Source organism: Carassius carassius, chromosome 34 (assembly GCF_963082965.1).
Source record: "Carassius carassius chromosome 34, fCarCar2.1, whole genome shotgun sequence".
Lineage (NCBI taxonomy): Eukaryota > Metazoa > Chordata > Actinopteri > Cypriniformes > Cyprinidae > Carassius > Carassius carassius.
The window spans coordinates 26779617-26797060 of record NC_081788.1 but is presented as its reverse complement, the minus strand read 5'-3'; the positions used below and the strand labels follow the sequence as shown (position 1 = coordinate 26797060).

Below are 17444 nucleotides of genomic sequence, written 5' to 3'. Positions count from 1 at the left end.
ATCCTGTCCTCGGATGCTGTTTAAGTAAAAATTGCACTATTTATTGCTTTCAGGTTACGGTGGTTTTGTAATTTCCACAGTTTGATCACCTTGGTCTGGAGTCTGAATGAAATTCAGAATGAAAACAAAAATGCTTCTCAACAGTGCTGTGCAAACACTGTTAGTTGTGCATTGAGAATGCAATACATCTGAAACACTGATTTGGCTGGTTGTAAAATTGTGATTTTAACACCATGCTACCGTTTTTCTACAAGAACTCTTCATAAAATCAAAGTACTGTTTGGAAAAAAAAGCAACCATTACAATTTGTAGATAGGACACCTTTTAGAGATTTTCTTTAAGATCAAACAAATTCCATTAAAATAAAATCAGTATTTTGGCAAACAACCCCACAATTGGCACAATGAGAATCTATGAAGTATGTTTACGACAAAAGTGAGAAAGGAAGACAGATAAACTGAAGAAACTTGCTTCCACCGCAGCTCAGTTTGGTCTCTTCACATGCATTCAAACAACACACAAACAAACAAACAAACGCTTCCTTCTCTTTGCTGGTTTAGCTGAAAGGAGGAATCTCCTCTCCAAACTTCACAAGGTGAGCGGCACTTTTGGCTTCATGGAGCACCTGTGTGTACAGAGACAGACAGTGACACTGCTGTGTATTGAAAAGATGCATGTTAAATCTAACAGTGACAATTTAATTGATCTCGTAAAGAACAAAAATTAACATGTTGTCATGCATAATTCAGCAATTACAGGCCCTTGATCTGGACGGCACCCACCTTGTTGTGGACGTATGATTCACAAGCGTAGCACCAGACAGAAAGGTCAGCGAAGCTCAGCACCATTGGGTGACCCGACACCTGCCCGTGGGTCACCATGTGCTGCTTCACATAACGCCCACAGAGCACCTGACACAAAACATAAAAAAGTGCTTCAACCACAATAAGTGGTTAATTTTAAATTCATAAAATGGGTCTCATTCACTAATAATTGTTTGGATTATTCATATTTATACATGTTTATTCACAACATGTGCATATTCACATCAATTTCTTCTTCGTGGCCTAATGGTTAGAGAGTCGGACTCCCAATCGAAAGGTTGTGAGTTCGAGTCCCGGGCCGGCAGGAATTGTGGGTGGGGGGAGTGCATGTACAGTTCTCTCTCCACCTTCAATACCACGACTTAGGTGCCCTTGAGCAAGGCATCGAACCCCCAACTGCTCCCCGGGCGCCGCAGCATAAATGGCTGCCCACTGCTCCGGGTGTGTGCTCACAGTGTGTGTGTGTGTGTTCACTGCTCTGTGTGTGTGCATTTCGGATGGGTTAAATGCAGAGCACAAATTCTGAGTATGGGTCACCATACTTGGCTGAATGTCACTTCACTTCACTCACTTCACTTCACTTAACCGTCATGTTGTGTTCCGGTGATTTTAACCTGGAGACGATTTTCTTTTTCTCAAAAGTAGTTTATGTTACAATACCATACAATCAGAATGTGTCCAGATGTACTCCACTCATATATAGACATCGTCATTCAAAACTGCATAATTTCAAGATAAAAGCCAAACAGAGTGGTCTGACTTTAGCTTTGTGAAATTATGCTAAAAATGCAAATTCCCTCTCAGACAGCAGGTGGCGCTTATGGAAGAGTCGAAATATTGTGTTTTTTGGTTATTGCTGTAAACAAAGCAGTTTTGTCAAAGGAAAAGGAAATGAAGCCATCTGAAACAGCTCTGCCGTGTGGAATACAAAAACATGATCCTCCTGAACGACATGCACACTTAGTGAATGAGACCCATGGTGCACCACTGTTGGCAGTGATAAATCTCAACTCTAAACTTCATTGAGCACTCAGTAAGGCTGTTACATGAATGATCTTGGCACATCTATGTGTTGTTTTTGCTGTGATTTTGAGCGTCATTAACTGTTACCTTGTAGCAGAAGAGACAGATCCAGTTTTCTGTATCGCCTCCACACTCTTCACACGGCAGGAAGACATCGATGCCACCTGCAGGAACCGGTCGCACTGACTCCAAGTGTGGGCACCATGTCAGCGGGTCCACCACATACATGGTGTCCTAGCAACAAGAGCCACATGATTAGATCACCACACAAACTCCCATTAGTATTGCCCAGAGTACTGAATGACGCAACAGAATGAAAACAATAAATCTAGCTCTCTGCTACTCGGCAATACAGCAACATAACTGCAACATTCTAAAATGTACCCATATGCAAATACCCTACCCAAAAAAAAAAAAAAAAAAAAAATTATATATATATATATATATTATATATTATATATATATATATATATATATATATATAATTTGTATTACTAGAACATATATATATTATTATGTATCTTTTATTTGTTATTTAATGTTATTATTACTACTAAATATATTTTAATATTTATATTATTTTATATTTATTATTTATTTATATATATAATATATTATGATTACTTATTTATATAATCATGCATTTATTATTATTACTACTATTAAATATCATATATATACACACACGCACACATACAAGCACACAAACATTTCATATGTATTATTATTACTACTATTAATAATGTATTTTAATTGGTTTTTAAATGGGCCACATTTTACTGCATGTGCATATGTTACCAAATCCGTGGCTTGTGCTCCGCAGACACTTCCTAAGACTGACATCATAGTGGCGTGACCACCAGCGGCTTCCAGCACTGAACTCTCCTGGTCATCCACGGATTCTGGGATTGTCCGGTCCTGTTCAATGCATGTTGATGACTGAATACATTACTAGTGGCCAAAATACATTACTAGTGGCCAAAATACAGTACAGACCAAAAGTTTGGAAACATTACTATTTTTTATGTTTTTGAAAGAAGTTTCTTCTGCTCATCAAGCCTGCATTTATTTGATCAAAAATACAGAAAAAAATGTAATATTGTGAAATATTATTACAACTTAAAATAATAGTTTTCTATTTGAATATACTTTAAAAAAATCATTTATTCCTGTGATGCAAAGCTGAATTTTCAGCATCATTACTCCAGCCTTCAGTGTCACATGTAACATCCAGTCTATCACATGATCATTTAGAAATCATTCTAATATTCTGATTCATTATGAGTGTTGGAAACAGTTCTGCTGTCTAATATATTTGATGAATAAAAGGTTAAAAAGAACTGCATTTATTCAAAATAAAAATAAAAATTCTAATAATATATATTCTAATAATATATTTTCTTTACTATCACTTTTTATCAATTTAACACATCCTTTCTGAATAAAAGTATTGATTTTATTTAAAAGAAAAAAAAAAGAAAAATAAGTGACCCCAAATTACTGACCAGTAGTGTATATTGTTATTACAAAATATTTATATTTTAAAAACATAGCTTTTTTTTTTTTTTTACTTTTTATTCATCAAAGTATCCTAAAAAAGTATCACATGTTCTGAAAAAATATTAAGCAGCAGAACTGTTTCCAACTTTGATAATGAATCATCATATTAGAATGATTTCTAAAGGACCATGTGATAATGATCCTAAAAATTCAGCTTTGCATCACAGAAATAAATGATAATTTAAAGTATAATACATTTAAAAACAATTATTTTAAATTGTAATAATATATCACAATATTACAGTTTTTTCTGTATTTTTGATCAAATAAATGCAGGCTTGATGAGCGAAAGAAACTTTTTTCAAAAACATTAAAAATAGTAATGTTTCCAAACTTTTGGTCTGTACTGTATACTGCTAATGACATTAGAGCATGCTTACAGGTGTCTCAGGTTTTACAGCTGTAATCTCTGCATGTGTGCCATCTCCAGCTCTGGCTTTCTCTGGCTTGAGTTTTAGGGGTGACTCTGACTCCCGGCCTGCTGAATCCCTCTGTGGATTGGGTTTCACCTTCCGTCTTGCTCCTCCAATGGGGACAGATGCTGGGCTGGGGTTAGATGAGGTACTTGTGTTGAGATTCAGAGAGAGCAGGTCCTTACTGAGCTCATCAAGGCCAGACTGCTCAAGATGCTGCGGTGTCTGTCCAGGACTCTGGGCAGGGGTGGACTGGTGAGGAGATTTCTTGCTCTTGCCCACCGATGCCCGCTTGCCTTTTGATTTAGGAGACGGCAAAGCCAAACGAAGTGACTCTGGAACTGACATAAACACACAAACAAAAGCATGTTGCATTAAAATAGTCATTCTGTTCGTACAATTCAATTCTTCAGACTTAGGAAGTACTTTTCGATATGCAAACTCACTCTGCATTCTCAAGGATCTCCAAAAGGGGGCGTGTGCACGCAAGACATTGTTAATGGTAACAGTGGCGCTGGTCTTCGGAGGGGGCAGATGGTCTAGAGACGGAGGAGAGTCTCCCAGCAACATACTGGTGCACATGGACATTGACTCAGAGATGGAGGTGAGGTTATATCCCCCCTATAGTGAAAAGGATAAGACGGTGTCCTAAATGTTTTTCAAAAAGTCTCACCAAAGCTGCATTTATTTGATCAAAACATTATTACAATTTAGAATGACATTTTTCTATTTGAATGTATTTTACAATGTAGCTTTTTCATGTGATGCAGATTTCAAGCATAATTTCTCCAGTCTTCAGTGTCTATAAACACTCAGTATAAGCCACTGAAAGACTCAAAAGGAAACAGTGTAAAATTGTGAATGTGTGAGTGAATCTAGCCCACCTCTAGTATGACTAGCACTCTTCCTGCAGCCAGACTCATTAACTGATGGGTGAGGTGAGCGTAGCCCTCTGGGGTCACCTGATACCATCCTAACGGATCGCCTCGTGCTGCATCGAACCCAGCAGACACCAGCACCAGCTCTGGGGCAAACTAGAACACAGACAACACTATTCAGTTAGTATTAAACACCAAACAACATCAGGTAAAAACAAGCATATGATGTGCGTTTACCTCTCTGGCTATCGGCATCACTATGTGATGGAAAGCCGCCATGTATTCTGGGTCTCCCATCTTTCCCCCATTCCATGGGATGTTAACATTGTATCCTGTGCCCTTCCCCAGTCCCACCTTATCATAGTTTGCATCATTTGAACCGGGGAAGAATGTCCCATCCTCATAGCGATGCAGGGAGATGTACAGAACACTGGGAGAACAAAGACATTTGTGACTGATCTCTAACAAAGATATTAATACATGTGACAACATAAAGAGTACACATTAATAATGCAAACCCACCCAGACAAAACAAAACTGCAAAAAACTGGTAATTTAGGAATATTAATGATTATGATGCACCAACCATCACACTTTAGCACTGACTGTTTTATGAATGCAACTTTGTAAACAGGCTATTCTTGAATGATGTGGCAGGTAAACTATATTGAGTGTGACCACAAATCCATTATTAGTCATTTAAAATGCAAAGAGGTTAGCTGATCAAACAAAAAATATAACTTCCATCAGACATCTCATAGTCTCAAAACAGACAGTTTAATTCTCAGGGTCAGAAAAAGAGTAGGAAATGCTTAAGCAAACTTAAATAAGACATTCTGGTGAAAGGAAAATTTCAAATGATAAATTATGGACCTCTTATCGGCACCTGAGTTTAGAATCCAGATACGTTTTTTTTTAAAATATTATTTATATACTATAATAGCATTTATTAATATTTAGAATATTGTTCTTTTATTTTTTATTTATTTCTATTATATTTTTCATTTTAACTTTAGTTTGAGTCTTAGTAATTCTGTTGTGTGCTTTTGTATTTTTATTAGTGTATTATTATTTATATAGTTTTATATATTTTTTTATTTTATTAATATTATTATATTACATTATTTTTAATATAATAATTATTATTCTTTTCTATTTAGCTTTCATTAATATGTTAGTTTTTTCTTTTAGTAATTCTTATTATTTTTTTGTAGTAGTTTTTATATTTTATTTCAGCTTTACGTAGTTATAAAAATCATTTGTAATATTTTTAGTTTGATTTAACAATAACAGCACCGATCCAGACCATTATACTATGGTTGATTATGGTTGTCTGTGGGACTGGTCAAACCTGTCATCCTCCTCAAAGATGTGCTGCGTGCCGTTTCCATGGTGAATGTCCCAATCAAGGATGAGGACACGCAGGGAATCGTGAGTGATGCTCTGGGCATAGCGAGCGGTCAAAGCAGCCGTATTAAAGAAACAGAAACCACAAGCCGTGTCTTTCTCTGCGTGATGACCCGGAGGACGGACTATAGCCACGCCATTTCTCACCTACAAGACCAAACGAAAAATTAAGGACACCTGGGAACAGATTCAAGCTGTAACATTCTAGGACACATTATACGGAAACATATCAAGAAGTGTATTACTTATAAAGATCACCTGGCCTGTGATTATGGCCTGTACAGAGTTAAAGCACGACCCAGCGGCCATCAGGGCGCAGGTGTAGCTCTCATTACAGATGTAGATAGAGTTGTAATCATTTCCCAGTCGGTGCAGATCTCTGGGTTTCATGTGCTCTGTACTCTTTATAATGCTTATATGCTTAGAACTAGACACAAGAGAGAAAAACAGACTTTAATTGAATCAAATGCAATGTACGTCATCAGTTTCAGTAAGAAATGACCACTAAACAGGACTGAGGAAACATTATGTAAATTAAATAAAGATTGTGTTTAAGTTTTTCTACATGAATGTGGTCAACACTGATTTATTCATTTGATTGTCACCTGTGACAGAGTGCCAGCTCTTCTTCTGTTGCTAGACGAGCTGGTATCTGAAGGCAACGGGACAGCAGGCCCAACTCCTCATGCCGGCAAAAGATGCGAGAAATTCTCTGAGGGAGCTCTGGATGATGACTATGGGAATCAATACATCCTCATCTTATATATTACGCACAACCAAATAATCAAAACACACGCAAAATGAGAAAATGGGCCCTTTTCAGCAGTGTCACAGGGGTACAGTGGTGTCTATGTTATTAACGCTCTCACCCGTCCCACATGTTGTGATGAAGCATCATTCTCTGGTCGTAAACCAGTCCAGTGACCGGAGAGGAAACCTTCACTTCTGCACACACTGGAGCGGGCCGGGGAGTGACATCAGACAGAGGACCACCCTCTGAAGAACACACACACACATTCAAGAGCCGAAGAGAACATACAAACCTCTCAATCCTTCTATGCTGTACTGAATCATTTTTGAACAAAAATGGTGATGAATGCTTTCTTTATATTTGATTACCAAAAGTTTGAAGACTCTTCCAAAATGGATACAAGGCTGAGATGGTCTCTGAGATGGACTTCAGGGCACTGCAACAAAACATCAAAATAAAACACAACAAACAGGGAATAACAGAAAGAAATATAAGGAAGCGTAAGCATACCTTTCACTCGGAGCGCCAGGAGAGGTCAGGTAAGGGCAAGGGTCACCCAGCAGTGACCTCACACTAGCACAAACACCCTCTGCTGTGGACTGGAGGTTATATCCACCCTAACAGATGAAACACTAGTGAGTCTGAGTGAGATGTTAACTACAAAGAAGAATTTTGTTCGTAATATGATCGTACCTCAAGAGCCAGCACGAGTCGACCCTGTGCTACACCTTTCAGCATGTGGGTCAGGATGGAGAAACACTGTGGACTCACTCGCATCTCACCCTAGACACATAGAACGTAATAAACAATTAACATGGAATGAGTTTTGGAAAGGGAATGAAGCGGAGCATCTCACCTTTTGGTCACCAATCACAGAGTCAAAGCCGGCCGCCACTAACACCAGCTGAGGCTGAAACTGGGAAGAACATACACAAGAGAGGAGTCGTCATGAAACAGCAAGCTTTAAATCACATGTGCAGGTGGCTGATCTAAAAGCAGTACCTCATACGCCACCGGAAGCAGGAGCTGCTGGAAAGCTGTGACATAATCTCCATCCTCCATCCCTATCTGGAGTTAAATAAAGAGATCAGGCCACATTCAGCAGCACCAACCCAACACACTTCTGAAGCATGTTCAGTTCTCACAGTACAATGTTAGCCTAACCATTTTCAACCTCAATTCTAACTCACTCTAAACAGGCGTTTGTAGCATTTCTACATGTAAATGTAATGGAAATGAGCCTCACAAACACTTAGGAAATGAGTGTGGTGTACCTTGTTCCAGGGCAGGTTGATATTGTAGCCCTGTCCTGGTCCTGAACCCACCGAACTGCTGTCAGACTCCTTGAGATGTGGCCAGAAGGAGCCGTCTTCATATCTGTGCACTGAGAAATACAGCACACTGCCATACAGAAACACAGAGAGTCTTTACAAATGAGGGACATTCAGAGAGAATAAATGTAATGTGATGTTCAGGTGCTTCAGATACGGATGAATTTACCTGGGATCCTCTTCAAAAATATACTGGATTCCCTGTCCGTGATGCACGTCCCAATCCACAATCAGAACTCTGATAGAAGAAAGAGTCGCACCTCATGCAAAAGATCTCAAATCACAGACTTCATTAAAGAAACGGTGTTTGCGAGATATAAACAGCTTTTCTAATTTTACATATTTTCTGAATATTGAGGGAAAATAAATATAGGACCAGACTTTGAATTTGATTAGTTTTTTTAATCTGATTCATGTAATTTATTAAAATCTTCCTTTGCCTATAAAGCCTTAGGCACATGGGTAAAAAATATATTTTAGATGTGACAATTATCAGAAAAATGATGAAAACAAACACTTTTGTCTCTGGATTAAAAGTGTTCTGAAGAATCGCTCACAATAACCCCAGGAAAAATGTATCAGGTCTGTTTCATAATGTACTGTATAGTTGCAAATAAAAGTGTGATTGTAAAGCAAAATGCTCTCTCACCGTTTAACTCCATGCTGCTTCTGTGCGTAGCGCGCTGCTATGGCCAGATTATTAAACATGCAGTAGCCATTCATCTTATCTGCTTGAGCGTGGTGACCAGGAGGCCTGTGTGTACAAGGAAAAAACAGTAACTCAAACGTAGATCAATATTAACTGAAAATGCAGAAATATTAGAATTGCTAAGAATAACAGATGCAACGAGACCTGTTGATGGAGAAGCCATTACGCAGCTGTGCTGTCATCACTTTATCCACCAGCTGGAGAACTGATCCCACCGCCAGACAGGCAGAGGCGAAAAACTCCTGGTAGAATTAAAAACAATTCCACAAAATTAAAACCATGTTGTTTGGCAACCATAAACAAATAAACTACATCACTTTGGAAGAACAATAAATTATTCTGATTATGTTTTATAATTTTATTTTTATTTTTTAAAAGCAATAAGCCGAAAGAGACTGAGAGTTACAGTTATTTTATTACCCTGATTCATGCTTAAAGGAAAATTTAAATTTGATGTTTATCTGCTTACCCCCAGGGCATCCAAGATGTAGGTGACTTTGTTACTTCAGTAGAACACAGACAGAGATTTTTTAACTCAAACTGATGCAGTCTGTCAGTCATATAATGCAAGTGGATAGGAATCACGGCTTTGAAAGACCAAATTCAAATTAAACCCTGCGGCTCGTGACGATACATTGATGTGTTAAGACACAAAACGATCAGTCTGTGCAAGAAACTGAACAGTATTTATATTGTTGCTTACCTCTGAATCACTGAAATAATAATAAAATAAATAAAATAAAAACAAGAATAAAAAAACAAGAAGAAGAAGAGGCGTCAGGCACCGGGTGTTGAGAAGAACATGCTCATGAGGACAGTTCGGACATTGCAGGGAAAATCAGAGGTAAAAATTATATAAATACTTGATTGCAAATAAATGCACAGACACTATTTAACTAAACAGAGATGACATCACTGAATTCAATGATGAACTGCCTTTAACTGTCATTTTGCATTATTGACGCACTGTTTTGCTAATGAATGTTGTTCAGTTGCTTTGACGCAATGTATTTTGTTTAAAGCGCTATATAAATAAAGGTGACTTAACTTGATTTGGCTTCTACTGAAGAAACAAAGTCACCTACATCTCGGATGCCCAGAGGGTAAGCAGATAAACATCAAATTTTCATTTTTGGGTGCACTATCCCTTTAAGCACTTAATAGTCATCAATATTGTTTTCAAGCTGACTTTGAGAAACATCAGGGAATGTAAGATTAACACTGAAACATTGGAACTGGAGTAATAAGCAAACAATAAATTCCTGAACTGGAGAAGATTTGTGATCAGGTGACTTACAGGATGCAGGTAGACAGAATCATATTTATGAGCCAGAGTCTTCAGCTCCTCCTCTGTCATATTCTGTGTGGACTTCATCAGCTCTACATACTCCTTCCTATTGAACACATCACATTGCCCCATGTGACAATCATAAAACCAACGCGATTAACAGTGTCAAGCTTGCATATAAACTTACGTATGAACGAGTAACAGCTCAGCTTCTGACACAGCTCTGGCCTTAAATGCAAAAATAAACCAATTAAAACTCAAAAACAGGAGGAATTCAGGGACAAGCCTGTTAATGATAACATCATCGCTACAGGAGTATCTCTACCTCTACTTGTACGCAGCGTCCCCGCAGACCTTCCGTCTCCAGCATCTCCATCACAGTGCTCACTCTCGCTGGACACTCCGGGTGACTGAAAACAAAGACATCCAACCCACTGTTACAGAATATATTTTATAAACCAATACTAAGTGAACTATTTCAAATGAGGTTAAATACAAGAATAAGTCACTAAAATCACAAAAAACATAATATTTATATTTTATTGCATCGTCAAATGAATGCTCAAATGAATTTTTGAAGGTTTTGTCTTTGAATGCTTTATAGCATCTACTGGAAAGACATAAAGGGTTACCAATTAATTAAAGGAAAAAATGAGACAGCATTTCTCAGTTTTAGGCAAACTATTGTCAATAAATGTAACCATCCTGAAGCATCACCTGGCATCCCAGAGGCAGTGAAAGCGAGTAAAGGCATCTACGTAGACAAGACCTGTTCCTGTTGCTTTAGTTTTACCACGAACATCCTAAAAAACATCCCCAAAAAATTCAAGAAGCCTTTCCAAAAGCACTCCATTTTTGAACATGCAATCTAACACTGATAAAGAAAATACTGCATGTGCTTAACTGAAAATGTGCATTAATGCCAAAGTTGGGGAGCTATATTAAAATGGACTTGCCACACCTACTTGTAATGAAAAGGAGTTAAACACAGTAATGCTATCTTTTTGAAATATGAAAAGCTACTGTAAGCTACTATGTGAGCTAATAGAGAAGGCAAGAATTGAGATAATTGGGCAGAAGAAGGGGGAAGAATTGCATGGAAAATAAAGTTGCAATTGACTAAAATCTTTAAGGTTTTTAAAAAGGAAATTCATGCTATTCATGCATAATTTTGCTTTTTGAAATATAATACAGACGATTCTTGACAAGTTTCATGAGAAAACACAGTGACTAAGCGTGATTAAGCGTCTACCATGTTTTTGAGTTCATTGCTCATCTCTTCCTCTTCTTTACTCCGATCCATTCTGCCCTTCCTCCGCGCCTCCTGTAGATTCTTCTTCTGGTTCGGATTGATGTTTTCTCTCTGGAGAACACAAAGGTCTTTCAGAGAAATCTGCATGCAGCCAAAAAACAGGAATCAATCAATCAAATAAAACACCAGCTCCCACATTGAAAAATGAGCAAAACACTGCGTAGATTAAGAGACTGAACTTCAAGAATATCTGTGGATTATTAACCTCTGAACGAAGCTACTCATGTACACACTGAAAAAAACACAGCAAATGATCAACACACGATGAACTAACAGGTGCTGAACACTGTCTTAAAGGAATACTTCATCCAAAAGTGTTAATATCAACACACCCTCAAGATGAGGATGAGTTTGTTTCTTCTGCAATGAATGGGTGCCATCAGAATGAGTCCAGATGACAAAAAACACAGTAATCCACACCACTCAAGTCCATCAGTTAATTTAATCAGAAGTGAAAAGCTGTGTGTTTGTAAGAAACAAATCCATCAGTAAGGCATTTTAACTTTAAACCTTTGTTTTGGCCAAAATACAAATCCAGCAACAATAAACAATACTTGCACTTTTCACTAGTTTAAAAGGAGCTTGATCTGTGCACATTTCTCTCCTGATTCAGATCCGACAATTTTTTTACTGGAAAATAGCCATGTTATTTGATAGAGGACTGTATCCAGATTATTTTGGCCAGAAGCAAAGGTTAAAACATCTTGATGATATTGTTTCTTACAAGCATGCAACAAATGCTCAGCTATTTGGCATCTCTTTCTGACGGCACCCATTCACTGCAGAGGATTCAAGTGTCTCCAAATCAGTTCTGATGAAATAATAAACTCATCAACATCTTGGATGCCCAGAGGGGGAGTAAAATATTTAGGTGAACTATTCCTTTAAATGGTTAACATGAATGTATTCTGACTTTGGTTTCAGGTGTTCCTCTCGGTGATCGAACAGAACCTTTGGAACCTGGAACAGGATCCATCAGTTTAGGATTTTACAGATTCACACCAGAGACTTTGAGAAGAAGAGGATGTTGTGAAAGGTGCTCAAAACATCTGTCAAAAGTCCCAAATTGCATGAATAAGAAATATAATTTATATGAAAGAACAAATAGTTTGACGATAAATTAGAGATTATGGCAAATGCTAGACTTAGTTTTATTCTATATACAGAATAAATAACTGTTAAATTAGCTATTTTAAGTTGTGACTATGACTGAATATGACTGTATAGCAGTTCATAACATGATAAGGGTTAATGTTATATTATAAAAAGTTACTAAATAATAAATGAAAATATATAACACCATATCCATCCATTCAATCATTCCACAAATTCAATATCAAGAGCAAAATATCTTAATATTTAACGAGATGTACAAAACAGACCATTTAATTTTCTTTCTTAATAAAGAAACGTCTGAAAAAAAAGAAAGTAAAAAAATGACAGATGTCTGAAGAATGTACAGAACAGGTTTACTTACTGCTTTCAGAAATGTGTGGTGTATAAGATATAACCAGATTTGCTGTCAGATTCTTATGCCTTTCGTAAAAACACTCTTTGAAATTCTGAAAAACAATGTGTCGGTCATTTGATTCTAAAGCTGTCTGCTTTCCTAAGTTTCCGTGGCTGTTGTTATTTTCTGGACTGGATATAAAAGTGCAACATGAACGTAGCAAAATGGGGACCGCATAGCAGACACAACTGTAAGATCAATATTAACTAGAAAGGGTACGAAAAAAGCACAATAATGTTTTGTTTAGAAATGCTAACGGCTAACACGCCCAACTGTGCTGAAAAATGACACTAATCTGTGTCTGTGAACCATTTCCTCTGAGACATGAAGCGCTTCGTCCTCTAGGGGGCGCGTGGAGGCTCCGACGCTCAATTAACGCTTATTAAGTCTATTAAAAAGTCAGTGTTATTTCAAATGAAGTGCTTTCTGACTAAAATTAATTTCGAAGACAGAGTAATCTCTATAAAAAGTATTTTCACCTGAACCACTAAACTGCAAAACCTCGTCCATTACCGTAATATAATGTTAAACACAAGTCATACATAGCGTACTAAATCAATTAAAACCCTCAAGCATCCTTCGGGACAAATGTGGGCAAAATATGTATTATTATTTATAGTTTTACTCTTAATCTTAAATGAGGGTTACAAGACTTGGCATCTGAGGTTTGCAAAATTGGGCACCCATATGAAATTAAAGGGAAATATATAATTCAGAGCATTTCTTTATTTGTGCAATAAAAATCTAATAATCGAACACAATGCAGATCATACATACACATAAATGAAGGGCTGAGACTACAACATCCTCAGTGTGCAAACACTCACACCCTCTCTCTCTCTCTCTCTCTCTCTCTCTCTCTCTCTCTCTCTCACACACACACACACACACACACATACACTTCAGTGCCAGATCAAAGTACTAATGTTTGATTACAAACAAAACATGTCTGAAAGATGCTACTTGATAGGTTTATTGTTAATTCTTACCTGTTTGGTACCATTTTACTATTTTGAGTTATTAATTTGTTTATTGTATTTTTTTTATGCCAGAAATAAATGATTACTGTCTCCTACTTTGTCGTTTCCTGTAATTTCACTCAACACAGATTTATATTTTTATTTTTTAATTCAAAAATGTTAACTTGTAAGAAAATCTAAAACTTAAGAGGTTACGCTCATTATAACATTGATTTATACAGATTTCAGCCTATATGCAACCACTGAGTACTACAGACAAATACTGATAGTAAGATGCTAGAGTGTTAAAAAGCACTTCCTCGTCGCTAAACCCCGCCCCTATTGAACAAGCTTTTTACATTTACCAACCATTCTTCCCCTTTCTGTTTCTCCTAGGCGTGAGCATAGACATCATATGGGCGCGAGAGCAGGCGCATTGAAATGACGTCATTAACGCAGAGCGCGTGCTCGCTTGCAGTCTGTGATGAAATCATAAACAGTAAAAGAAACACTGGAGGTCAGTGCTGCGTATTTAACGAAAGTTGTGATTATAAGACAAAATTGTCAATCCGCCTGACAAGAGACTTTGCATGTAATAAAATTCTCAAAGAAAGATTCAGATATATAATTATGCACACTATTTACGAAGGCACCTGCTTATTTTTGTTAGCTTTATTTTTCAGGGTTTTTTTCCTACTTAATTTATGTGAGTGGTCAAGGGCCAACTTGTACAATAATACAATATTTGAAGTTTGCCTTATAGGCTAAAACATGGGACTTTTGTTTTCAAACTGTAATCTGTAAGGTAGTGCTAGAGCTCGGTGGAGGAAAATGAATGAATAAATAAATGCTTAAACATTTGATCAAATAAAATTAATAAATTATTAATAAAAAATTACATCTAACATTACAGTACTATGTTGAAAACAAAAAACATAATAATGTAATGTAATGCAACAAAAACATTTCCCAAATAATATTTTACACATTATTTATAATAGCATATCAATTTTCACAGTACAAATTATAAATTAAAATATATAGTTTTATTTTACAATTCAGGCTGGGAGTCCCTTGCACAAGGATGATCATATTTAGGGATTTTTTCCACCTGTAATTATGACAAAGCCCCTTATTTTCAATATTTGATCTAATAATTGATATAATAAATTAATCAACCATGATGTATTTAGTAATTCAGAAATTAAAGAGCTGCATGTTCTTCATTAAAACAAGTAGCTATTGGGTCGTTTTTTTTAGCAGTTCAATTTGCATCAAAATTAGATTATTTAAATGTATTAATAATACCTTATTAACTGAAATACTTTCAAGTCATCCTAAGTTAGCTCTAAAAAAAAATAAAAAACCGATGAGGCACTATTAAAACAACTACAATGATACAGGTAACTATTTAATCAGAATACACAGCTACATTTGAATGGCTGTCAGTGGAGAAAGATGCTATGGGGTCAATGAGGTCAACGACCTAAATCTTGACTTCTCTAATGTTTCTCACATATTTCATGGCAGTTTGTATTGTGATCAACATTTTTGGCATACAAAAGCAGTTTATTTAGCATACTGAGACATGACCTCTATGGGTTTTAAACAAAAACAAAAACCCCATTAAAGCCCTTCTTGTCTCTGTCAGTCTGTTTACGTGAATGGAAAAGAGGTTGCGAGCGTGAGCGCGGTGGAGCTGGCGAGCGCTAACGTTCGGGCCTGTACGTGTCGGCTGGACCTGTCCTGTGGTTGCTAATCTCTCCCAGTCATTCAGTAGCATTTCCCCCACACTATGGTGCCGACTCCACCAGATAACACGCCTTCACCCTGAATGGAGGAAGCCCATGACAGAAAAAAGCAAACGATGTGCCTTGTGCACCAGGCTTGAAAAAACACCCATGCCATTGCTTGCAACCTCTTTCTGTGCATCTCCCTTTCCCTTTTGCACTTTTTTTTATAGAGTCCGGAAAACCAGAAGCCGCCTGCGTTGCACAATGAGGCTCCACTAGAAGCCAGGGGAGCAGAGCTATGTGGTCAACCATGAGAGATGGAAACAGATGAAGGAGAGGGGAGGGGTGCTATCTGAGATATCATCGCCAACCAGAGCTCAGCTCACACAGACACCCATATTCCATAGCGCTGAGGCCTTTTTCCAGACTGACATGGAACAATGCACGCATTAACGCCAATCTGGTGGCTCAGTGATGCAGGGATTGTAGTTTGCGTGTGTGTTTGGTTGACACTGAATGTCATGTCTGCCATAACAGGTTGATTAGAGTTATGATTTTGACTAGAAAGGAACCACTGAGAACTCTTTTGTTAACATACTGTAACAAAAGCTTAATAACACTAGGAACACCTCAGAAACTGTATAGCAAAACCATGGCAAACTCACACAACAGCCAAACTTTCTCACATGGCAAAAAAAAAAATATATATATATAAAAAAAACCTGGCCAAAATATATTCTACACATGTATTTTAAATAATTCTTAATCAAATATATAATGCTCTTATGCTCAATTAAATATTTTTAGTTTCTACCTTTATATACCAAAATAGATTTCAAAATGTACTTAAAAAAAAAAAAGGCCAAATATAGAAAAATATTTACGTACAGTTAGTATTATATGTTTTGGCCTTTTTCTATTTTGATATAGATATTATATATTTGAAAAGATATTTTAGCCCATATATATATATATATATATATATATTTATATATACATATATACACACACACACACACACACACACATATAGAGAGAGCAACATATGATATAAATAAGGAAGTGGAACATCTATGAATTTGCCTGTGATTTGCAAAACTAAGCTATAATGTGTTTCAGACTATAAATCATACATAATAAAAAAAAATACTGTTGAAGAAATGTTTCTTCCACAGTACAATCTGAACTAATTGTCACTGATACAGCTCGTATGATTTATACATTTTGGCATCACTCATCCCCTATGAGCAGCACTTGACCTGCTCCTCCACTCTATGGAAAGTGCTGGATTTGCATATGTGCTGTCATGGCACATCGTAACTGTTGAACTCCCACTACAAACTAATTCATGCAGGCTGCAGAGTTCACAATGGATTGATAGAAAAACCACAACCACAACTTCAAACATCTGTTATGATGCAGTCACGTCAAGGAGCCTTGCCGGTTTGATATAAAGAATTCAAGCAAGTCTTCACACTCCTCTTGCATCTTGTCAAGATTTGCAGCACATGCAAAAAGAAAACAATGCTTTACAAAAATGTTTAATTGTAAACTGCATTCTTTTTCCATACAACATTTTAAAAACAGCCTACACGTTCACAAAGAAAAGTGTTAAAGAAAGATATAGAAAAGTGATTACAAACACACAAAAACTGAAGACAGTCTATATATTTAAAAGTTTGGGGTTGGTTTTTGAAAGAAATCTCTTCTGCTCACCGAGGCTGCATATATTTGATCAGAAAATAG

The 17444-nt window shown here is 36.9% G+C and overlaps 1 protein-coding gene across 2 annotated transcripts; it reads right to left on the bottom strand.

Moving 5' to 3' along the window:
- Positions 1–518: 518 nt before the first annotated feature.
- LOC132114907 (histone deacetylase 6-like) lies at positions 519–13066 on the bottom strand. Of its 2 annotated transcripts, none has more exons than XM_059523304.1 (27): positions 12974–13066; positions 11437–11547; positions 10902–10987; positions 10510–10594; positions 10372–10412; positions 10194–10290; positions 9041–9138; positions 8837–8941; positions 8357–8425; positions 8131–8257; positions 7859–7924; positions 7713–7772; positions 7550–7639; positions 7367–7473; positions 7225–7292; positions 6975–7101; positions 6711–6839; positions 6364–6532; positions 6050–6252; positions 4936–5128; positions 4705–4854; positions 4267–4441; positions 3788–4161; positions 2646–2765; positions 1935–2081; positions 783–911; positions 519–625 (listed from the first exon to the last, which is right to left on the bottom strand). In XM_059523304.1, exons 2-27 carry the CDS (start codon positions 11485–11487, stop codon positions 557–559), a joined length of 3135 nt encoding a protein of 1044 aa, XP_059379287.1. In that variant the 5' UTR covers positions 11488–11547; positions 12974–13066; the 3' UTR covers positions 519–556. The 2 variants fall into 2 exon arrangements, with proteins under 2 accessions (XP_059379287.1, XP_059379286.1); XM_059523303.1 differs by lacking the exon at positions 12974–13066 and adding an exon at positions 12410–12552.
- Positions 13067–17444: the final 4378 nt, after the last annotated feature.

Excerpts from the sequence above, each read along its gene's own strand:
- LOC132114907 (XM_059523303.1), bottom strand. The coding sequence starts at position 12,472 with ATGGATCCTGTTCCAGGTTCCAAAGGTTCTGTTCGATCACCGAGAGGA. Across the intron at positions 7,925-8,130 it reads TCAACCTGCCCTGGAACAAG|ATAGGGATGGAGGATGGAGA; the intron begins GTACACCACACT and ends ATTTAACTCCAG. Across the intron at positions 7,640-7,712 it reads CTGTGATTGGTGACCAAAAG|GGTGAGATGCGAGTGAGTCC; the intron begins GTGAGATGCTCC and ends CTATGTGTCTAG.